The sequence below is a fragment of the Rhynchophorus ferrugineus genome, unplaced genomic scaffold (assembly GCF_030347505.1).
Source record: "Rhynchophorus ferrugineus isolate W39M unplaced genomic scaffold, kcgeb_rfMv2 rfM2, whole genome shotgun sequence".
NCBI classification, from domain to species: Eukaryota; Metazoa; Arthropoda; class Insecta; order Coleoptera; family Curculionidae; genus Rhynchophorus; species Rhynchophorus ferrugineus.
The window spans coordinates 90,239,607-90,265,880 of record NW_027472581.1 but is presented as its reverse complement, the minus strand read 5'-3'; the positions used below and the strand labels follow the sequence as shown (position 1 = coordinate 90,265,880).

The 26,274-nt window shown below is 31.8% G+C and overlaps 1 protein-coding gene across 1 annotated transcript; it reads left to right on the top strand.

The window, feature by feature from the left end:
* Positions 1–73: 73 nt before the first annotated feature.
* Men-b (NADP-dependent malic enzyme b, mitochondrial) lies at positions 74–26,033 on the top strand. The gene is made up of 10 exons (XM_076396884.1): positions 74–269; positions 15,741–15,906; positions 21,266–21,606; positions 22,622–22,802; positions 22,860–23,020; positions 23,074–23,258; positions 23,320–23,511; positions 23,569–23,711; positions 23,776–24,070; positions 25,593–26,033. The coding sequence occupies exons 1-10, from the start codon at positions 241–243 to the stop codon at positions 25,754–25,756; spliced, it is 1,857 nt and encodes a 618-aa protein (XP_076252999.1). The 5' UTR covers positions 74–240; the 3' UTR covers positions 25,757–26,033.
* The last annotated feature ends 241 nt before the right edge of the window (positions 26,034–26,274 follow it).

Here is a 26,274-nt window from a genome sequence, read left to right as displayed (position 1 = left end):
GCAATATTATATATGATCTGAATGACATATAACTAAAAGTATTGTTTGTTTACTAACATGGGGAAGATAACCTTATATTTAATTCCGGGTTTAGACTTGCGCGTATTGTTGAACAAAATCACGTTAAGCGAAATTTTGGCGCAGTCGCATTCAATTCCACCGGAATATTTAGTTAACATTCGTTTATCGTAGGTGTGAGATATTGAACGGATCAGCTGTCTGTGAGGCTGGTTCTCAAAAATGTTTGCTCTGGTTCCTAAGTCCCTATTGTAAGTACTTTCTAGATTTTATTTTCATTATCCTATGTTAGAGTTTTTAATAGTATGTTGTGTAATAATAGTCCTTATTTATTACCCAACATTTCTTGGATCAATATCAAATCTTCAATCTATTTTTGGTAAATCAGGTACTCCCTCTTTACAGTTCTAGTATATAATTTCTTAATTAATATTGTCAGTGTTACTTTTATATGAACCATTTGAATTTTAATTTTTTCAGTTTATTTTCATTTATGAGAATGAACTGAGAGGGATCCATTGCTTTTTCTCTTAGTATGTTGATTTAATAATAATATTGAGGTACATAATAATGATATATTACTTAATATTTATTCAGTATCAACAACAATACAATATGGATAACGTGGAATGATATATGTCATAACTTTTCTTTTTGTTAGTGGGACACTTTTCAATTGTTTGATTAACAGTTAATTGGATCCATATTCAAGGTCATATCTAGTGAAGAGGTTTACATTTAAACTGTTTTATCCTAGATCATAGACGAAATCATAAAACATCATTCCAATTTATTAACCAAGCAGTCCCTCAAATTATATTTTGTTTTATTATTGGCTATGCACTATTTTATTAGTCAATATCGATATATTCAACCAAATATAATAGTTGAACTGTATTTCTAATCCAAAACTGTAATGTTTTTTTTTGTTTGGGTTTGAAATATATTTCTGTGTGATTATTTTAATATATTGGCACAAAATCAAAATGCCTTTGCTTTTTTTAAGTGAAATAGTACATATTGTAAGATGATATATAAAAATTAGATGTAGAGTTCCAAATTTAGAGGTCATCAAAGGGCAATAATCCTTTTCTTAATGACACATTTTAATTCTAAGTATTGTTTATTGTTTAATCGAATCTACATTTGATATAAGCGTTTTTTGTTAACTTTTGAAAGATTAACTTTAAGGCAGATGTTATGGAAAATTGTCAACTGCATCTTAAAGTTATTTTCAAGCTTTGGCACAGAATCAACATATTTTATGTTGTGCTCCATGCAATTGTGGGTAGTATATGCATTGTCATAGGAATGCAACAATTTTCATTCACACGAATGGAGAGTTGCGAATTATTTTAAACCCTATTTGTTTATTTCAATTTTATTTCGCATAAAACTTTTTAAGTTTATGTTTTATTAAATATATAAGAGATTGTAAAATAAATTAGTATTATGTAATCAATATATCAAATTGATATGTTCTATACCAATTTTTATAAAATTGTCACTCATTCTGTAACTAAGCCTAACCTAAAATATTAGTTATATCCTGTCTTCTATAACTATCAGGATCAGCATATTATAGATTAATTAATGCATCCTGTTATATTATACGTAACAAATAAAGTGTACTTGTATTAGCATTTTTATTAGTTTGTCCAGTATGTTCAAGTAATGCTAGACATGCCCGTAATGATTTCCAAGGTTACTCGTGATCATCTCTTCCTTGTATTAAAAATTTGTGATATCAGTTTAATAGATTCGACAATCAAGTTATGATCTATTTTATTTTCTATTTCCCATTTTAAATCCAGAATGGAATAATAGTGATGTTAGCTAATATTCCCAGTTTTATTGTGTTGTTTTTGGCAAGTATTTCAGGCTAAATAAATTTTAATTGCTCGTAGTTGGGAGTGAGAATATGTTACAATACAGATTTATATTTGGGAGAAATTGTGTTGGGCGGATTTATTTTTAGGGAATGGTGTGTTTTGAGCCAAATTATGCCAATATATTTATATTTTTCTATGCTATTTATGTTATCTGTATCAATTCACATAGATTTGGTGGAATATATATGGAGATGATGATCTCGTTTTCTTTTTTGCCATTTATTATTACATATATCATCAGCAAACAGCTGTTAGCAGTGGAAAGAGTTAAAGTATCTGATAAAAACCAGATAGAGTTCGTTAGTTTTCAGGATATTTACGATTTAAAAGCGAACATATTGGACTTTTCTATTAAAAAAAACATTTTTGCATTAATTTTTTAACAAATTATTATTTTACATTCTGAAAAAAGTATAAGCTGCTAAAATTTTTAATAAAAACAACAACTAAAAAGAGATTCTTAATTAGTAGGGGATCCCTGTAATGAACAGTAACCTCTGCATTAAAAAAAACATTTGTTTTTTATTAATGTTGTTAAATATACATTTCTTGTGGGGAAATAAATTAAGGACGAATACTTTTAAGAAATACACGTTTAGAATTTATTATTCCGGTAGTCAGGTAGTCGAGTTTAGGTGTTGTACGAGTAACACCTTAAATTAAGGGAGTTGTGAATTTTTGTTTGGATGAAGGACGAAAACCTAAACCTATAAAAACGATATCCAAATCAGAATACTCCTTAAATATTACTTGGTCACGTTCATTATTATGTAAAAACAGTTTCATTATAAATATAGATAAAATATTAGATGATGTTTGTGTACTAGATTTGAAGTAAAAATTATGCTCACATTATTATGTTGTTTTTTTATGCTATTTATCATAACGTATGTCATTTTTATGTCAAAATTTAGAAATTTAGTGCTGAAATATAAATAGTGAAGATTTTGTGTATTTATTTAAACAAATAATTAGTATATGTCGTTGGTATATTAGAATAAAATATACATTTGTTCATTGTAAAGTTCTAATTCTTATTTCTATTAATTTATAATCATTATTGTTAAAACGGAAGTAGTTAAGATAAAATAATTTTTTTTCTGTTGCATAGTTGTAATTCATTTTTCCAACGAATTTGATGTAATTTTATTAATAGTATACATTATTGTGGGAACACGAATACCTTTTAGAGTTTCTTAATGATTTTGAAGTAAAAAAGAAAAAGTCAATATCTCTTTAATTTTAGTTCAAGTTGAGAGTATCTTCCGACCCACCAGTACAGTTGCTTGACTTTGAGTCTAGTCTGCTCTGCTTTTTGTCTCGCATGATGTTTCCTAGTTTAACCTACCATCGATATATATTCCGAGGTATTATCTGATTCAGCTTGAGGAATCGGGCATCCGTCAAGTGATATAATTAGGTTTTTGTCATTTCGCAGCACCGCAAACTTAACATGGACAGATTTGGAGTTATGAAGCTAACTTTTCCAGTCTCTAGTCCTTTTGCCTTCCATTGCAGGTTTTATTATTTAACAATGGTCCAGTAGCGTCAAGCTTGATTGCAAAATAGTCTTTTGCGGGCAAATATCATTTAATATATTACGTAAACAAATAACTGTCGGATTTGCGGTTCCGCAAACCCATATACATTGGAAGTGAAGTCATTGCTTCCTCTTTAGCGGTGGAGGGGGTAATGATTTGCATTTTTCTACAAAACAAAATTGGTAACAATTGTAGAGTAAATGGAGTACTTTACGGAGGCAACTGATTGAGACCGCGACAGCTATTACTTATATTAGACGATTTAGTTGTGTTAAAATTACAGAGTTGTAACAAGTCAATTGAAAAGTCCCCGGCCTACCATAGTAAAACACATTTTTTGGCAAAATTAGTTTTTTTTAATTCAATATAATTCCCTTCAAGGGTGATACACTGATTATAGCCACCCTCGAACTTTTCGATACCATTTTTGTAGTACGATTTGTCCTTTGCTTCAAAATTGCTCTCAGTTTCGGCGATCGCCTCTTCATTCGACGAACATTTCTTCCCAGCGAGCATTCCTTTGAGATCTGAGAACAGGAAATAGTCACTGGGGCCTAGATCTGGCGAATACAGTGGATGACGAAGCAATTCGAAGCCCAATTCATGGATTTTTGCCATCGTTTTCACTGACTTGTGACACGGTGCATTGTCTTGATGAAACGGCACTTTCTTTTTCTTCAAATGCGGCCGTTTTTCAGCGATTTCGTCCTTTACACGGTCCAATAACGCTATGTAATAGTCGCTGTTGATGGTCCTTCCTTTTTCAAGGTAGTCAATGAAAATTATTTCATGCGCATCCCAAAATACAGACGCCATAACCTTGCTAGCCAACTGTTGCATTTTGCCACGTTTTGGAACGGGTTCATCGTGTACAGTCCACTCGGATGACTGTCGATTGGACTTCGGAGTGAAGTGATGGAACCATGTTTCATCCATTGTCATATATTGATGCAAAAACTTGAGTTTATTACGCTTGATCATCTTCAAACACTGCTCCGAATCATCAACTCGTGGTTGTTTTTGGTTAAAAATGAGCTCGCGCGGCATCTACTTTGTACAGAGCTTTCTCATACCTAAATATTCGTGAATGACATGATGTACACGTTCAGTTGATATCTTTAGAGTGTCTGTTATTTCATTCAATTTCAATTTACGGTTATTCAAAATCATTTTGTGCTTCGTTGCTCATTTCACCACGTCTAAACTTAGCATACCAATCCTTGATGGTTGACTTTCCTGGGGAAGTGTCCGGAAACTCGGCATCAAGCCAAGTTTTTGCTTCATTTGTATTGCTGTATTTTTTTTTCAAAATGCAATATTTTATCAACACGCGAAATTCATATTTATCCATTTTTTTTCACAATAACAAAAGTTGCTTCACTCAAAATGCTATAATTCACAAACTAATGATCCGACTGCTGTCAAATTTATACACGTATATTTTGAGGTTTAGGGCTAACTAAAAAACATATGGATTTAATTCTAGTAGCGCCATCTATGTGTCAGGCCGGGGACTTTTCAATTGACCTGTTACTGTAGAGAGATTATTAAAAACACATTTATGTTATTTTAAAATTAAAAGTGGGATCACTAAAATATTACTAGAAATAAAGACAACATTTTAAAATTCGCCATCACCTATCAGAAGCACTACGAAACATTGACGTCACTTACCTTTTGCTAACATTATACATCAGGTTATCATAAAATCACTGGTTATCAATAGAATAGTGGCAGAGTAGAGTAGAAGACTTCTTTTATCGAACACCTGAAGATGTCGGTTCATGTTTTCTTGTGGTATTGATATTTTTAAAAATAACTTTGTCGATTTTGCCTGCACTGACCTACTTCTCCATATATATTTAGGATGTTATGTTTTCCGAAAATGTTTCAAGCTTATATTAGGTTTACCGAAACGAATGACAGCTTCCTTTAAATTTATTGCCGTGTCATTAAAATTTCCCCGCGTTGGTAATCCTTATTTCGGGATTTATAAAAAACTACATAAAATGTGACTGCTAGACCGTAGAAAACTACATCAATGTAATGGAAATAAGTATTTCTATTACGTTAGTGTCATAAATAAGTTATTACGTTTTATTTTTGTGGCAATTGCCGCCTTATTATTGCAGGATTGTACATCGCTGGTTATGTTTTAATAAATTTTCTCTAGGTACTTGATGTAGGTGTCGATTACCTAGCCAGATACGATATTTTAAAGGTACTGAATACTGAATAGGTCAGATGATGTAGAAATCAATGTACAATGTTCAGTTTTTTTTCTACATTTCCTATACATTTTGTAACAGGTGTAGCTTTTCAACCAAATGAAATTGAGTTTGAACGTAATCTACCGATTAGCGAGTGCGAAGATCTTGAAGTGACATCAATCGAAATAAAGCACCAGGCTGTGATTTCATAACCGGACAAGTGCTGAAAAACCTACCAAGAAAGGCAATTATAAAACTTACTAACTTTATTAATGTAACATTACCATTAAAACATGCTCTGGATGTTTGGAAAATGGAAGGAACATCATCGATGAAGTTAGATTTTATCGACAACATTCACTGCTACCAGTAATATCCAAAATATTTGAAAAACTTCTGTTAGAAAGCTTAACAAGGTATATAGAATCATAGACATTATTGAAACAGCCTACGAAGAGATAAAAGCTTGCTCAGCTATATTCTTGGGCTTAGCCCAAACCTTCATTAAAGTCATACATAAGGGACTCATAAAATGTTAGAATTCCATAAAATTACCATTACCATTTCATAAGATATACTAAAGAAACACGCTGAAGTCTTAAACTCCACATTTCAACCAGAATGTTTAGAGCAGGTGTACCTCAAGGAAGTATTTTGGGTTTTTTATACCAACATACCACAAAGAGAACATGTTATTGTGGCTACAGTTGCTGATGACACTGTGATATTTTCTATTGGGAGACAATAGCGAAGAAGCAACCAGAAATCAGTACCTCGAAAGTATTAGTATAAATAAGTAGACCCAGACATTGATAATAAAAGTCAACCAAAGTCAATGCGTATTGACTTCACATGCAACCAAACTGTTCATATACCAAAGAAGATGATTAATATTATTTCACGATACAGTAACTAAGTAACTATGTTAATACTAATAGTTAAATATCTTGGGATGAATATTGAGGCAAAACTTCGTTGGAGGGTATATAAAAAGGAAGATGAAGGAAATCTAATAAATATACAAAAAATTATATTGCCTATTTCGAAAAATAATATAAATTGTTGATTCATAATCACTTGCTGCTATACAAATAGACACTAAAACATATATGGAACTATGGAATTATTAGTTATTAGGATGTTCTGCGAGAAGTAATATCCTAAGAAGTATTGTGGATGTACCCATGTATTATAGGAACAATTACGTAATACTTTTTTCATATTATTTAATTATTACATTGTTACTAGTCGTTTCCGACTAACCTACAATTTGTGATTATGCTAACTTAAATCTAGGTACATAACTAGGAGGGCCCATAGTTTGATTCTTTTAAGTCTGTGTCTGTTTAAGTCTGCTCTGGTAGTATCTAAAAGTTGCAATACTTCAATATTCTCATGAAAATAGAGTCTTTCCTTATGTCCCCTTGCAATTCTCTTGATTTCTTGATTGACTGTGAGTATTTGAAGGTCTCGACGTATGTAGTCAGTCCTATAGTATTTGGGTGCGCCCACAATTCTTCTGGGGACTTTGTTCTGAAAAATTTGTATTTTGTTTATGTTATTCTTTGCAGAACATCCCCATAATTGAACTCCGTATTTCAATATAGGTTTCAGTATTTGCTTATATAATAACAATTTATTATGTACTAATAATCGTGATTTACTTGGAGTTAGCCACTACATTTTCCTATATTTCAATTCCAGTTCTTTTCTTTTCTTCTTTATATGTTCCTTCCAGCAAAGTTTTGCATCAAGATTCATTCTGAGATATTTAGCGTTGTTGCTATGGAATTATATATGATAAATGTATTATTTAATGTTATTGGTGTTTAAAGACTCTTGGACAATACTGAACTGAGACCCAAAATCAAGAGAAGCAAGCCAATGCCAGAAGTGTTATCTTGTGTGGTTGTATAGTGAAGTGGGCTAAATGGTAAAAACACTGAAAGGTTCTACTAATTTTTATTAGTCTCTAGGGGCCAATGTTTTAAGTCACTGTAGATTGACACAAATTGTAAGTTAGTCGGCAATAACTAGTAATAATATATTAATTTAAAAAATTAGGTGTGGTAAAAAGAATTCTATTATTTGTACTTTATTATACTTAGAATGATATGTTTTAACTGAAATATGCGCAATTTTGCTCGATATCTTGTTACCACTTTGGTGATAATTCCATTGTACCAGTTTCTTAGAAGCCCTTGTTCACATTATCAAAAAACTGGGACAGTCAATTTTCTCAAGCGTCTTGTTCAAGTTTAGGAAAGGTTTTTTTTAGCAAAAGAAAGTTTTTTTTCTTGTTTACGTAAATTAATGCGCAAGGACGTATTTATTTTTAAGTGATTTACTTATTAACACTTACTTATAATTACAAATACTATACGATTAAAATAGTTATAAAATGATGCAAATTGGTACAAAATGATGAAGAATTATGGGGTGTAGTTTAAGGTAGATAATTGGTTAGAGGTTTGAACAATTACTGAAATGTAACTATTGCTGTATACTGAATGGTGAAGATTAGGCTTTTGAATAACTTACTATGTGGTTTATATGTAATAAGGTGAGAATATACCGCTCTGTAGTAGATTAAAGACTGTAGAGTTCCTTGTAAGCCATGAAGATAGCTACCTTGTTACTGCTTGGTTTTGACGACGTTGTTTTTACGGCCAGAACGGAAACTGTCCCTATTTGGAACACACATCGCATTCTGTCCCTGATGATCATTCCTCGGGTTTTTCGTTGTGGTACAAAAGATTGGATTAAATACCTCTTTCTGTGGCCCGATTTGTTAGCTTTTCTAGAGGGAAATACCGATCTAGTCTTGACTTTCTTGTGTAGAGAACCATAGGTCTAAGCAATAAAATAAAGAATACAATTTACAAAGTTTTCTTTAAAACATGAGTTAATAAGAAAACGATTGTCTCGGTCTGGCTTTTTTCTAAGTAGTTGTATCATTGTGATTTCTACTGAGATATTTCGTCATATTTTTTCTTGGATGTAATGCTGTGTAGATTAGCATGAATAACTTTGAGGTTAATGGTCGCAAAAAAAAAGATGTATCCGCTGAGCGACATTTACCTTGAAACGTTTGATACGAGGGCAGTTTGATAAGTCTGTTACTTTTTGAACGAAATATATTTTTCGGCAAAAAGTGTTTTATTTATCAATATAGTCTTCGTTCAACTCAATAAATTTATTGCACGAGCGTCTGTTTCCAACTATTTATCCAGATTTAGAAACAGGAAGCGGGTTGCAGGGGGCTAAATCTAGAGAATATACAGAATGGGGTAGCAGTATGTATGGATTTTTACTATTTAAGTCTAAACACGCATGTATCCATGTAGTATCTTGATGAAACAATACTGTTTATGCCTTAAAATACCAATAATTAGGTAAATTAGTGCAATACTAAAGAAATTAAATGAAAATAACATGGAAAAACATTTCTATTATACAACCTACAGCTATTAAAATTAAATATGAACAGATGGTAGATGGGCCAAACCATAATATACATGAGTATTCTATTATTGTAATAGTGATTACTTCTTTGTCCTATTGCTGTCGTTATGTAGTTTGGTACCCATCTGGCAGAAGTTGAATGGATAGGTTGAATTGTTTGTAAATAATCTGTGAAGGAAAATACAAATATAATTTCATTTTAGAACCTCAATTTTCTAATTATAAGCATAACAGTTTTTTAGAATATTGCTTACTTCTTGGTTTTTTTGGTGTTAAAGTCTGTCTGTGAAAAGTCCTCGGCCTGACACATAGATGGCGCTACTAGAATTAAATCCATATGTTTTTTAGTTAGCCCTAACCCCCAAAAGATGCATGTATAACTTTTAAAGCTGTTGGATCATTATTTTGTGAATTATAAGGTTGAAGCAAGTTTTCTTATTGTGAAAGAAATGGATAAAAAGGAATTTTGTGCGTTGATAAAATATTGCTTTTTTGAGGGGGAAAATGCAGTTGAACCAAAAACTTGGCTTTATGCCGAGTTTCCGGACATTGCCTCAGCAAAATCAATCATAAAGGATTGGTATGCTAAGTTTAGACGTGGTGAAATTAACACCGAAGACGGTGAACGCAGTGGACGCCCAAAAGAGGTTGTTACCAATTACCGCATTTGAAGAAAAAGAAAGTGCTGCTTCACCAAGACAATGCACCGTGTCACAAGTTAGTGAAAACGATGGCAAAAATCCATGAATTGGGCTTCGAATTTCTTTCTCAACCACCGTATTCTCCAGATCTGATCCCCAGCGACTATTTCCTGCTCTCAGATCTCAAAAGAATGCTCAGTGGGAAGACATTTTCGTCGAATGAATTTGTATATATATCACAAATTTATATTATTATTTTTGTATTGTTTGGACTCGGCACCTATTTACTCTGAGTGTAAATTAAAAAGGCATACTACTTCAAGAAAGCTCACAAGAAACGCGAAACTTGTTTTTTCTCTGTAATTCTTGTTTGTAAAGAATACATGGATTAATATCTACATCTACGAAAAAGGCTCAGGTAAATTAATCTAGACAACAGTACTACAATATCTCGTTGTTACGCACAGTTTAACCATTGATCTTTAATACAAAGTTCGAACATATATACCAAAATAACGAAAATATGTCGAAATGTGTCACATTTTCAAATACGTAAACAAACCTGAGGTGAAATTTCGAATAGCAAATCTATATTTAACGTAAAATGTACAGGTTCTTATCGGAAAACAATTATTATACACTGTCCAGGAAAAATACTGCATATTTTTGCTAATCTTTATTTTAAACTAGTCTAATATTACGATAGGCTCGGTTATTGTATGATACTTGAGTTGTAAATGTTTTAATTAATTTTGCTTTTGAATGCTCTGCAGAATTTTCAATCAAACAATAGTTAAACAAAGGTTTCGCTGTAAATTTTAGGAAAAAAACTGTTCGATATTGATTTTGGAGCAATACTTCGAATGAAAAAAGACATCTCTGGATTTGAGTTCATATGGAACCCAATTTCCTTGCTTTTGCACCATATCCACGGTCTGGAGACATTTTTAAATTGCTTTTTAAGTCAATCTGAAAGTTTTAAAGAGCCTCTCCTGAGCTTTGACTTGGTTCTTCACCAAGTAATGGCTCTAACTCATCGTTTTTTAACTTTACAGCCCTCCTTTGTATTCTTTGTCATTAATGTCAACATCACCGCTTTTTCAAAGTCCGAAATCAGAGCGTATATACCATATTTTTATTAAAGGCACAAATTCTGTTTTTTAGCAGCAACATTGACATAAAGCATAAAGAAGTTAGATTGAAATAAAAACTTAAAATATCGTCAATTTTTGTATAGGTAAGTAAGAAGTCGACAAAATGAACAAGCTGAGGCTTTCAGTTCTATGAAGAACATAAGGTTCTATAAAAAGTAGTGATAAATAATACCCTGAAGAATCGTAACTGATCAATTGTAATGGCCAGTAGCCAATATTTTATAATAAAAAATAAATAATTTATTGACGGAATTAACTCCTTATACTGCTGATCTACCGACCACAAAAATAACTACTGTGATAACAAATTCAGGTAGAACTTCAGTCTTATTAATGATGATCCAGTGAAAGCATCAAATATACTTCAGACACCTTTTACTAAGAAACTAGTATGAAAAGTTGAAGCATTGAAGAATATGAAACAGACTCTACCTTATAATTTTTATCTTTAGAAGAACATGCCCACCACTTTTTAAAATGTATTTATTAATATATTGCTACTAGTCGTTACCAACTAACTTAAAATTTATCTCTACAATGATTTAACACTAGACACTTATCTAGGAAGTCCCATTGACTCTTACTTAGTCTCTTCATAAAGTAAAATAAAATAAATACTTTGTAGCACTTTTCAGTGTTTTTACCATTTAGTACTTATCATGGCACAATATCACATGATTTGGTTCTCTTGAATCTGAGTCCTAGTTCAGTGTTGCGGAGAACAAAATTAAGAGTTGCAAGCACTGCGACGTTAACGTTGCGAATTTTCTCATGTCTTGTTGGAAATCTTTTAAATTCCTCTGTGGCAGTTGAAATCCGAAGGTCTCGGTGTAAATAATTATTTCTATAGTATCAGGGTACTTCTACAATACTTCTAAAAACTTTATTCTAAAATACTTTATACGGTTTTGATGAAATATGAACACTTGGAATGTAGCTTAATTAAATATGCACTGATTTAATTTCGTAGATGTTTATTCTCCATGCGTGGCTCCACTTCTAAGAATACATCTAAGAATATAGATCAGCAAACTTTTTCAATATTTGTATTGTACCTTGTGAATTGTTGAATATTTGTTCATAAAATTAAACTAATGTCCAGGTATTAGTTTGTTAAATAATTTGGATATTATTGATAGCGGTGAAGTTGGTTCCTTTGGTGGTTTTCCAGGTTTCGGAATCATAATAACTTCAGCTATTTTCCAAACATCCAGGACATGTTCCCGATGCCATCATTAACGGTTTCAAAATGCAGCTTTGTATTCTATAGTCGGTATTCCGTACTACGTCTCCAATGAACTAATCCCCCTCGAGAACCCCTAACGAGTATAATTCAAAGTTAACACTAAAAGTGCTTCGAAAGAGTGTCAGTGCGCCCTAATGCACTTGGCAACAATATTTAAAATACGATATTTTACACAGGGAAATAATAATTATCATAAGAAATATTGCCCACTAGGCGGGTTGTTAAACCACTAAGAGTTATGAACGAACTGAACGTGTACATCATATCATTCACGAATATTTATTTGGGTGCCGGGCGAGCTCAGTTTTGACCAACAACAACGACGAGTTGATGATTCGGAGCAGTATTTGAAGATAATCAAGCGTAATTAACCCGAGTTTTTGCGTCGATATGTGACAATGGATGAAACATGGCTCCATCATTTCACTCCGACGTCCAATCGACAGTTATGCGAATGAACTGCACACGATGAACCAGCTTCAAATCGTGGGAAAACGCAAAAGTCGGCTGGCAATGTTATGGTGTCTGTATTTTGGGATGCGCATGGAATAGTGTTCATTGACAGAAAGGACCATCAACAGCGACTATTACATAGTGTTATTGGACCGTTTGAATGACTAAATAAGCGAAGAACGGCCGCATTTGAAGAAAAAGAAAATACTTCTTCACTAAGACAATACACTGTCTCACAAGTCAGTGAAAATGATGGCACCAATCCATGAATTGGGCTTCGAATTGCATCCACCGTATTCTCCAGATCTGGCGCCAGCGACTATTTCCTATTCTCAGGTCTTAAAAGAATGCTCGGTAGGAAGAAATTTTCATCGAATGAAGAGGTGATCGCCGAAACTGCGGCCTATTTTGAAGCAAAAGACAAATCGTACTACAAAAATGGTATCGAAATGTTCGAGGGTCGCTATAATCAGTGTATCACCTTTGAAGGGAATTATGTTGAATAAAAAAACTAATTTTGCCAAAAAAAAGTGTTTTATTATGGTACTTTTCAATTTACCTATTATATGCACTCCTTTTGATAACATTGTATTTGTTAATTATTACAGCCTGAGCCACATCTTTGATCCTCCCAACTGATACATTTTTACATTTATTTTTTGCAGTATTTTAATATCATTTGATTGCATTTACATTAATCATATATGCTGATATATTGATATCCCACCTAATCGATAACACAGCTATTTTTAGGTACGTGGGACATAGTTGAAGTCATAATAATTATTTTTCAACTCAATATTACCTAGACGTATTACATAATAGTAACATCTTTAACTTGTATATACGTGCTTACCTAAGATGTTATACGAGAGTTTGTCTTATATTTTATTAAAACACGTTCATATTGTTTAATGTAGCTCTTTGAAAAAAGCAGTTCGATAGTTTTTATGATATAATTTAGTTGTTTCAATCCAGCGAAATGTATTGAGTAGATATGGAACTGAGAATATAAAATTGTATGATATTGTAAGGGATAATGTTGTTAACTGATACTGTTAATATAGGAAAATTTTACATTACATTTATTGATCAGTAAATATTTACAAACCTCTTATATATATTTTGTAGTTTTCAAACTAAAATATGTGTTTTAAGCGAAATATATGTTTATATCAGTGCAAAAATTCGACAAAATTAACAAAGATTGACTGGAAAGTGTTGATACATTCACAGTCTCTGCAAAACTACCTCGATGCTTGTTGACTTCAAAAGAGGCTTCCGAAAATCGCTTGGTTCAGTTTTTGAGCTAGAAATTTCTGAAATTCTATATTCTAAACAAAATTATATACCGTACATCTAATGCATATATTATCGAAGGACTTAAACTGCAGTTAATTAAACAACCACAATAGTTTGTAAGTTAGAATTATTTTATTATATTTACATTGAACTCTTCTAAACCTTCTATGATATCCCCTGGAGGCTTAATCTACCTAATTAATAATTGCAGAACTAATTAATATATTTTATTTTCATCAGGGAACATATTTACCTTTTTATGTTTAGTTCTTATTTCCTTCCTTGCTGTGTTTTCTAGTCGAATAATTCTGATATCACTGTATTTCTCCTTAGCTTTTTCTGTTACTACCTGTGCACATTTTTCTTGATAAAATTAGATTTAATTACTGCATTCTCCTTAATGCATTTGCCATATCTGCAACGCACATATCTATTCACGTACATTTTTCACAGTCTACAATATGATTTTCTATACTTATCATATATTAATTATATACTCACCTTTAGTTGTTTTCACTTTCATCACCCTGTCAGCATTGAATCCCACATCCATAAAGTTTCATTCACTCACTCTCACATCCTGAGCCACCATTCAAGTCAATGACTAAGCTGCTAATTTTCAATCCAACACTAGTTCATAATTTCACCATCTGCCAATTTCTTCTTATCTGTGTCTGATGGAGTTCATCCAAGCCGAAGTATTATTATAGACAATCCTTTCCATATATCCAAACAATTATTGCTTGTATTTTTTTCTCGACCTCTCGATTGTTTATAGTTATTCTTTGCTACATCTCATAAAAATTTGTTTGAATATGCAGCAATAGCACGGAAAACATTACCCTTTGTTTCCATATTGCTCTGAACTACTATGCATCTTTTTTCAGGCCTATTATACTAATATCTAATTTCCATTACCGTTTCTTGTCTTTACATTCTTTTTATTAGCATCTTGCCAATGGTGGCGTAATGTTCCGTTTTTAAATATCTTTGTCTACACACAAATTCTAATAACAAGACTGAAAATTATATATTTTTTTAAATAGCAATGTCTGGAATTTGCATTGGACCTCTTCGTCGTTTATCTTTATATTATTTAAATCCTATGTTTCCTAACAGATTTTGAAGTGACCCCTGCAAGCGCTGCATATCCATAAATTTTCTATGGATAGTTTTCATACTAACAGTTATCTCTGAAATAGTTGTATGAAATTACCTTTATATTAAATAAAACTACTCATCGTTTTTATAGATTTCATAAATGTATTCTTGACTAGAACTAACATCAAAGCATGTAGAGATCTCAAAAAAACGTTTACCGTTCTATAAGTTATTATCACTAATGTTTTGAAGAATTTTAAAGACATTTGACAGCCGAACGACTTTTGAGGCTGATTCGGTTACATGTTTGAAGGTATCAGACAGCATTGAATCTCTTTTTAACTAGAACAAAATGAGAAGGAAAACATTGTCTGGTATTAAAACGAATTTACAAACTGCAATAGACAATAAATTATACATTTTGATAACGTGAGTTCACTGCTATTTTGGATGGACTATATATTGATCTTCATGGGGAATTACAATACTGTAATGTGGGACACTTGCTTAATTAACTTATCAAATATTTGCTTCCATATATTTTCACATAAAACAGTCGAACGACGTCGTATGTCTCTGCCGGTAATTATAGCCCTTCAAGGCCCACAACATTTTGCATGTAGGTTACGGAGGAAATAAATGAAATTTGATTTTAAATCAAGGCCGGTTTCGAATTATTACTCTCTTTATTAATTATACCGTTTTCTTTTGTTTCAGATCAGGGGTTGCAAGAGCCTCTGGCAAGAAGGCTTTACTAGTTGAGGCCACGAAAGCCTTCGTAAACGATGATTCCAAACGGGGATACCACGAGGTAGTTGGTGATGTAATATGTCCGTCACAGGTTATGGGCATTGATCATCTTCGAGACCCCAGACTGAATAAGGTACGTCAACAATTTTTGCTCATAATATCGACAAATGGCCAATATATGACAGTACAGTCTTTGTTTTTCATTCATTTGGTGTTTTGTTCTGTTCTTTCTACATTAATTCAGAATTTTAAGATAGCTACAGTAGATCTCTACGGTACACTAAGGCTTTTGTGATTTATAACGATTTTCTACTTGTGAATGTTTGTCAGCGATCACTACCAAATAAACACTTTTACAATTAAGTGTTATTATTACTAGTTGTCCACTTCAATTTATTAAGTTAATCCTGTTTCTTTGATAACAGAGTAAAGGGAATAATTAATTTAAAAATTATTTGTTACTAAAACTTAATATAACTTGTTTTCGCAGTATTTTCAATATAAAATCACAAATGTACTTGATACATAACATTATTTAAAATACTAAATGAATGTATATTAAAACATATTAAAATAAATATCTCAAGAACTAACATTCGTTAACTTTCTTTAAAGGGCATTTAATTAAATCCAATATCCATTAAGTATAACTGTATCATAGCTGAGATTATTTTCAGAACTGTAACAACTTCAAGGCACCAAATATATATAAAAATATTATTAATTTCTATTAACATGTAATAAATAATATAATTTTAAAGGAACTAGGATTACTTTTGTACTGAATTTTTCTCCTCTCGGAAGATACCTCTTTTATGATAACTTTTTATATCGCCTCAGCATTATTTACAATACCAAACCCTGCTTTTTTAAATCCAGTATCTAAAAATGTAGATTTCCCGCATATCGTGTTCATTTCTAAATTTGCCAGTCTTTTATTGATGACATCTAATAGACAATTTTGTAATTTTTTCCCAAGCAGTAACTTGCTCAAATCCTGGATTTAATGGAATGTTGCAGTTCTCTTATTAACGGCATAATTAATCAGAAAATGTATTTTTTACAAATATTAATATTTTTAAAAGAAATTTAACAACTGCTACTGCAAAATATTCCTGAAATCTTTTGGAATCGATGCAATTTCTGAAACCTTTGGAACTTAATTTTGGTTTTCAAGATTTTAGGAAAAAAGTTTTGACAAACAAAAGGCTTGTGCAAACATCGTGAAAGTTTATCGAAAAGGTATTAAAAAAAAAGGAAAAGGTACCTTATGCCAGTCAAAAGTATCTTACTATTTATCATTTACAATTTTATTTTTTTGCCCTCGAAAACTAGCGTTCCAAAATGCTGCTATATTAATTTACAATATATAGTTATTCACAAGCCAACCACAAAAAAAACATAAAACCACATACATTACATATAAATCTATATAAGCATAAATTACTTCCAAGGTCGCGACAAGGACGACACAGTCACATTGTTAAAAATCAATCGAATGAACTAGTAGAACCGAAAATAGTAACTAAAAGTAAACGACTGAAACAGTCGATGGTAAATAGTAATAAAATCAGTCGGACCGAAAATAGCGGCTGAAAACAGTCACTAGTAAAAACAGTCGAACCAAAAATAGGGACTGAAACAGTCGTTAGTAAATAGTAGTCAATTACTAAACAGTCGATAGTCGATTTTAGTCGATTGTTCTCAACACTATTATATATGCTTAGTAAAATCTTAATCTACAAATTAATATACGCAAGGCGAGTACGGGATTAATACATCAGTATGTATTTACTAAATTACAATAAAACTTTTAGAGCTATTAAGCTGTATTTCACAATCTCTAGTCCATTAGTATATCCTGGGTGAGAGTCGGTATCTTAAGATCTTGATGGAAGTAATTGGCCCCAATGCAGTTCCTTGTGGTACACTTCCTTTAGCTTCTTTTATTGTAGAGTAGGCTTCCTTCTTTGACTTTGACTGAAAAAAAAAAAGATGAAAAAGCATCATTATTAACCCGTGTTTATAATTTACAGGGATATATTAAACTTCTAGCGTTTATCGCTATAAATATTATCAATCGAGCTTCAAATATCTATATTAGAGACAATCAAAAAGTGCGTGTCAAGGTCATGTTTATTGCAATTAAAATTACGTACTATAGCACGCCGTGTTTATCCTAATTGTTAAAAGTGTTAACTACTTAATGTTATGAAGTATTTGCAAATCATTTTGATAAGATTTCGTAACTATGGGTTGATAAAAAAGTATAGTTCATTTTTGTGAAGAATATTGTTTCCATTATTCTATTAATATATTATCCTATTATAATATTTCCTTAATATTAGTTCATAATAATATCTACACTATTCAAAATACCTTTTCTGCATATCCTAGTTCAGCATTTACATATATTCACGGTTATTTTTTACATACGTCATCTAAATTTGTTACGTCAAAAGGTCGCAATGTTGCCGTATCAACTCTGAGTTTTAGTTCAGTTAGGCTTTAATATAAAATATATAATCAAATATAATTTATTTTAACATTATAGTACATCTAAAAACTACAGTTAATTATACAACCACAATAGTTTATAGGTTAGAGTTATAACCTCTTATTACTATTGCTTTCAAGAATTTTGCATACGTCTGACAACCAGACGACTTTGACAGGCTCATTCGTTTACATGTTCGAACATATGAGACGACATTGTGTCTCGTTTTAGCTGAAATAAAATTGAGAAGGAAAATATTGTCTGATTCTGAAACGAATGTACACATTGCACAGGCAATACATTAAACATATGGATGAAAATATTTCTGTTAAGATCCAATTTAAAATTATTTTATATATTTTCGTTCCCGTAATATGAGGAACCTTTTATAAACATTCTTCATTTTAAAATAATTTTGAAAAGAAAAAAGAGAAAATAAAACAATATTTAATAATTTATCAATACATAAACATTACAATAACAAAACAAAGTTGTAGTTCTTGTAAATTATACATATACTTGAAAATTGCTTGTAAATGGCAACTTTGCATTATCATGCGGAAACTACCGAAGCTTACTGAATATGTTTGGGATTCTCCAAAAGTAGCCACGACTTACACCAAAACATTATTAAGTGTTAAAAACGCCATCTATTATAAATCATTTATGACTAACATCGCATCTAATGCACTAAGGATTTTATTACATTAGTGATTTCATTATATTATTTGAAATTAATGTAAGATCGTTTTGTTAAAGTATAATTTGTGGTAACATTGTCGTGAAAAATTATTTATTATATAAATTAGCTGATTTGTAATATAAATTGTTATAGTAATTGACAAGAAATTGTCCTTCAAAATGTAAATGAACTAATTTTATGTGTGAATAAAACAGATTAATAAAATACATAATGGGAAATACCATTAATATCAGCTGTTCTATGTCTATAATAAAATACAATTGTTACATGCGGGATTTTTTGTTTTAATTTAGCGCTCGATCATGCGATAATATGGGTTGAGGCATGTCGACGTTATCTTACACATTTTGACGTTTTTAATGACGTTGAGATTAAAGAGGAATCATCGCTGCACCTTATCTTAGTAATTGAATGAATTCAAATAGTCAAGGTCATGAGAGTGTTGTAATACTCGAAAATAAAAAATGTTTGATTATGTATTAGGTATAGTAAGATCAGATCGTTGTTGGTATTTCGAATCTCTTTCAACATTCGACATTAGTGCTTCATTTTCAACGTTTTATAATTTGAAAATAATTTTACCATAATATTTTGACTAAGTCAAACAGAAAAACTAAAACAATAAGCTGAAATCCAACATATTATTTGTATTTAATCATTTCAATTAAACCAAACTCTCTAATCTCAAATATAATACAACTATGAACATATACAATACTCAACACATCAAAAATATAAATTAACATATGAGACACGTATGTCTTTTCTTACCAAGATACTATATTAAAATAGGCAAACCTTTTTTGTAATTTATTGTGTACAAATTAATAAAACTGATTGGCCAAATTAAAATCTTAAAATAAAAATTGTAAACCCGTAAGTACTTTGTTGCCAACTTATTGTGTTGTATTGCTACTTTCTTTACATTAATACATTTAAACCAAGTAAAATTTGATAGAATTAAATCATTAAACCGCTCCATGTCCAAAGTTTAAATATAAAACATCAGTATGCAATAAGTCAGCCACTTTTAAGAAAATATCAATTTTTATTCTTCGGCTACTCGTCAAGGCACTCTTCTACAAGAGTGATATGATCAATCCAGTTCTCTGATGTTTTTCTTAGATCGTTTACCTTTGCTTCACAAATTTTCAACTTCATCAATCATTTCTTGATTTTCACTAATTGCCAGATTTAAACAATACGGTCACAAAGCTTTAAAATCACTGTAACTTTTAAACTAAAGGCCAAATTGTCAAACAATTTTGACGTTTTATTTGAAGATTAGGAAATGACGTCGTCTGTATATGTCAGACCAAAAAATTGTTGAATGACGTATTATATAGCCCTTCCAATAAAAAAGCCAATGCACGTCATCGACACAGTTGAACGTTTTGCCAAATTCAGTTTATAAATACGTAAAATACCTTTTAAATTTGAAGCATTGTTCTTACTCTTTTTACTAATTGGCATTACTCTAGTTAAAAAGAGACAGAATGGAGTTTGATACGTCCGAATATGTACCCAAATTGATCTATAAAATTCAATTTGTGTAGGTACTGGTCGATACCGTTGTCATATGTCAATGTAAATATAATAAAACAATTCTAACCTACAAACTATAGTGATTGTTAATTAACTGTAGTTTAAGTCCTTCAATAAATATGATTTAGATGTGCTGTAATGTTACAATAAATTATATTTTATAACGTCATTTTTGTTTCATTATTTTATTTACATTAGTATTTTGTTGTCAGAGTCAAAATAAACGAAAACTTAAATTTGTTAACGACAATGTTACATTATAAATTTTGATGACGTGCATTGGCTGTTTTATTGGAAGGATTATAAGTCAATTTATAATCAAAATAAGCCATAACGAATTAAAAAAACTAAAAATAACACTACACGTATGTAAACAATGAAAATCAACCTAAATTCTTGTTTCCGTTTGTTATATTTAATTTTCAAATCTCTATGTTGACTCTAGTTACCGTAAATCTCAAGTAAATAATAAATATTAACTTTGACAACGGCTTTCAATTTATACAAAAAATTATTTTCCTACATCTAAGAATTTTATATTTATTTTGCTATTAAAATAAATATATTTAATTTATTTCACACCTACCACGTAAAATCCAGGTGGGACAATATATACAATCAAAAAATCCGCTTGATGTTATCAATTTTACGTATATATTAAAGATAATAAATATCATACTCACCAACAGTGATCAGGAATCCGTGATTTTCACGTGACCGCTTTGTGACGTCCATTTATTGTTTCAGGGACTAGCATTTACGTTAGAGGAGCGTCAAGCTCTAGGAATTCACGGTCTCCAACCAGCCCGTTTCAAAACTCAAGAGGAACAGTTGGAGCTATGCCGCATTTCAATAGAAAGATATCAGGAAGATCTCAACAAGTATTTGTACCTCACAGAACTGCACGATCGAAATGAAAAACTCTTTTTCCGGCTGTTGACGGAAAACATCGAAGCTCTCATGCCTATAGTTTATACCCCAACGGTAGGATTAGCTTGTCAGAAGTTCGGTTTAATCTACCGGAGACCCAGGGGACTGTTTATCACCATCAACGATATAGGACATGTGTTTGAAGTCCTTAAAAACTGGTACATAGAAAGTGTTTTTGGTAATTTTATTGTCTTGATTTTGTGTTTCAATATTAAATTGCTTATATGCTGTGTGGTAAGATTTGGTAAAAAATAAACCAAAAAACGTTTTATGACATATGGTAATAATAATAGATACACCAGGCAATAGTAATTTCCTCATTATATATGGCCTGTAATTATGTTTCATATTCAATACCATCATTATATATACCAAAATTTCAGATTTTGGTATTCGATTGGATAGATATATTAAAAAGAAATGGAAAAATAAAATGGATTCAATGCCATCTATTGGCTATAATTTTACTGTTATAAAACTTAACAGTCGTTTTTTAATGTCAAATTACATATTTTTTGTCATGTCAACCGTCACGTTTTGACATATGACAGCGTCAAAGACGAATTAAAAACAAATATGAAACATGTCAAAAATATAATATAAACAATGTACGAGCATTTTTTATAACTTGATTGAAGCTAATTTGTACAATTTTTCCCAATAATAGGTTGTCAAGCGAAAAAAATACAATAGTAAGAAAGTTATAGATACACGTAATTGTTCATAGTTCAATCTATCATTATAACAGAAATCCTCCTTTTTATACATAATTTTTTAAACAAACATGATTTTTCGATTTATCAATGTATGGATTATCAGTAAAACATATTGTGGAAATATTTCTTTTGTTTGTTGTTTTTGTTCACATTGTTAATTAATTACAGTTAATTAATAATTAACAAGTACATATACACATTCTAATTTCAATACAATACTGCAGCCATATGGTTTTAACAGAGTACATATTACTTTCTGGTAGATCTATTAGATGATCTGAATATTTAGATATGCTTACTAACAAAACATATTAAGTAAATTGAAAAACCAATAAAAATAATTATCGATATTTATATTTCACTTAAGTTTGTTCGATAAAAGTGGAAAATGTATCTTTTTTATGTTTGAAGATTATTAAGTTCTTCAATCAGTAATAAATTTAATGTTCTATTCCAGGCCAGAGCCGAACGTCAGAGCCATTGTTGTTACTGATGGTGAACGTATTCTGGGTCTTGGAGATTTAGGAGCATGTGGCATGGGTATTCCTGTTGGAAAACTTGCTCTTTATACAGCACTGGCTGGTATTAAACCACATGAGTGTCTCCCTATTGTATTGGACGTGGGCACTAACAATCAGGTTACTAACTTCAATATATAAATTCATTTTTTGTTATAAATTGTATGTCTTTTGTAGTCATTACTTGAAGACCCACTTTATGTAGGATTGAGACAAAAACGTGTTACCGGGAAATTATATGATGATTTTATTGATGAATTCATGGAAGGGGTTGTGAAACGCTATGGGCAAAATACTCTTATACAATTTGAAGATTTCGGTAACCATAACGCTTTCAGGTAGGCATTTTTTCTGCTCAAACTCTGTTTATATTACATTGTCGTTATTAAAGGTTGTTAAAGAAATACAGGGATTATTACTGTACCTTCAATGACGATATTCAGGGTACCGCTAGCGTGGCCGTGTCAGGTTTGATGGCCTGTAAGAGAATTACGGGAAAGAAGTTTTCCGAAAACACCTTCTGCTTTTTGGGCGCTGGTGGTGCTGCTCTTGGTATCGCAGATTTAGTTGTCAGAGGTACATAAAGTTGATTTAAATACCTCGAGTAGCATTTTAATTAAGAATCTCCGAATTTTAGCTATGGTACTAGAAGGTACGCCAATAGAGGATGCCAGAAGTAAAATTTGGATGATGGACATCGACGGTCTGCTTGCTAAAGAGAGACCGGAGGGTAATCTTGAAGGTCACAAAAAGTATTATGCCAAAGATCATCCGCCAACTAAAGATTTCGCTGGTTTAGTTAACGAAATCAAGCCATCAGTCCTAATTGGTAGGTGTTATTTTTCAAAAGCATCATCCCTTTTCTTATAGGATAGTATTTTTACAGGCGCTTCTGCTACTGGTGGTGCCTTCACTCCTGAAATATTGAAAGCCATGGGTACCTTCAATGACAGACCTGTTATTTTTGCTTTGAGTAATCCAACTGCGAAAGCTGAATGCACAGCCGAGCAAGCCTACACACAAACGGATGTGAGTGGTCACAATATTCATAACCAGTTGAATGAATTAACTTGAGAATCTAATATTGTTTTAGGGCCGTTGTATTTTTGCTAGCGGATCGCCATTTGCCCCCGTGCAACTAGGAAATCAACTGTTCAAACCCGGTCAAGGAAACAACGCCTACATATTCCCTGGTGTGGCTCTGGGCATTCTAACTTCCGGCATTCATCATATCAGCGAGGACGTTTTCTTGCTCGCCGCTGAGACTGTGGCTGAAAATGTGTCGGAGGATGACTTATCGAAAGGACGGATTTACCCACCGCTAAGGACAATTAGGGATGTTTCCATCCAAATAGCTATCAAGGTTGTAGAGTATGCCTACCAAGAAAGTAAGTCGTTTTAAAATTATATTAATATAAGTTGTTCGATAAGAGATGGCGCTACGGGGTTCATTGTTGTAGGAATGTTCATCGGGTCGGTCGGTCGGAATGAATGGCTGTCGACTCGATCGCTTGTCCGAACACTCACTACTATTTTTGGTAGGAATTTGCACGAGAACTAAAAACACTGGTTGAATCAAACTTGTTTACTTTAACTTATAATTTATACATGTGGTCGACGGGAGAATTGACAGGATATTCAGTTAGGTAGAGGAAGTACGGTAGCGCTGTGGAAGTGGTACTGTTACAAGGGGATGGAGAAAAGATAAGAGGCCGAGACGTCGCCTTGATGGTCTTTTATAGCCTGGAAACACATGCTAATAATCCACCGGCGTTGCCTACCTTTAAACTTATTGGTGAATGCGTGGTAGTCTAAAGGGTCGTGGGGGTCGCCACATTGTTATAGTGGATGTCTTTTGATGCCATTTATTTTCTTGTTTTACTACATTGGTAGAGGTTTAACTTATTCATTCTTTAATATTATGTCAAATTATGACTGAAAGTGGAAATAATTAAGTTTTTGATAACAGCAGTTCGTGAAAACAGCTGACGACTAATATGATGTCTTCAACTGAAAAGCTGCCCAAAGGCTTTAAAGTTAAAACGTCTGCCGATTTCTCTTTGAAATAATGTTAGAAAGATATCATTTAGAAAAAGAAGAACACAATTAAATTTATGAAACTTCTGTTAGAAAATGTTACAAAGAAAGGTCGGTTACATAAAACTAACCATGTGCGATATCTACCTTCATTCTCTAGCCAAAAACTTCATTTTGGAAAAAAATCATATCGCTATGGGTGGGACATCGCTGCCAAATGTAAAAGTTGGACATGTCCCAAGCTGTTGACACTTCGTCATTTAGAGTACAAAAATTAATGCTAACTAAAGCATTGCTAATTAAAGTACGAATTGTTGCAATATATTGTTCTTGGATTATCTCCTATAAGGTAACGGAAAAAAACAATTTTTCACCGAGCAGTTCAAGAAAATCACTGAGTTAAAATACGAATGTTGCAACAGACTCATTCTTTGCCAGTTTTAACTCCCTGTGGCTTAAAAGTTAATACTTCTGCCATTTTCTCTTTGAGATAATGTTGGAAGGAATTGGAAAATTGTTTTTAAAAAAAGAACAAAATGAAATTTATTGAAAGGTCAGTTACATAAAACTCACTATATGCAACCAGCCACAATATTTCCCAGATTTAATCCCCTTTGACTTCAGATTGATGGTTGTTTAAGACGTCGGCATCAATTTGTCGGATTCACAATGATATTCTGTTCTTGTTGGATTATCTTAGATTTATCACAAAAAAACCATCGCGAAAGTACAAATTTTTGCATTCACATTATTCGCCATATTTAACTCCATTTCATGCGTGGGTTCTCACATGATGATATATTCAAATTATTGTAATATTCTTATTGAACAAGGCTCTTAATATAAATTTTAAAAACTACACGTAATTTATAGGAATCGCCACTGTTTACCCCAAACCAAGAGACTTAAGGCGCTACGTCGAGGATCAACAGTACAACCATAACTACGAACCATCGTTGCCTCAGTTATGGCCTTGGCCAAAAGAACCCTACATCAAGACCAGGCCAATGGAACCCACCAAACTAACTCATAAATAATCGATCCCATCTCACCACAGTCATTAGAATTAATTAACAATTATTTATTATTCTATAATGAATCACATTTCAGACAATTTGATGTAATGTGTTTTTATAACAATAATTTCAAAAGTATTAAGCCGACGAACGTTGGCATAGTAAAATGTTGTACTTATTTCTTTCGAACAATGTATTAAGTGGAGCGTATATTAATTTTTAAAAATTTTTAAGATAATATGTGACGCAATATGTTATATACCTCAAAGTAACAGTAAAATAAATATTTATTTCTGTGTTTCGTAGAGTTTTACTTAAATTTGTAACCAGGCTGACTTGATTACACCAAATATAAATCATTATTTTATGGACGGGATCTAGTCATATTTCCAAAAATAATAATTTCTATGAAGCTGACAGCTTCTGATGCTTACAGATCCATAGTATCAATTTTGTAAACAGTACTTTATAGTACACAATTTCTAAATACATTAAAATACCATTAGAATACAGGCTTTTCATAAAAATTTGTAGGCAAT

Bases quoted from the DNA above. Each gene is read 5' to 3' on its own strand.
- Men-b (XM_076396884.1), top strand. From the start codon at position 241: ATGTTTGCTCTGGTTCCTAAGTCCCTATT. The intron at 15,907-21,265 runs GTACGTCAACAA...TTATTGTTTCAG, and splicing joins GAGACCCCAGACTGAATAAG to GGACTAGCATTTACGTTAGA. The intron at 24,071-25,592 runs GTAAGTCGTTTT...CGTAATTTATAG, and splicing joins AGAGTATGCCTACCAAGAAA to GAATCGCCACTGTTTACCCC.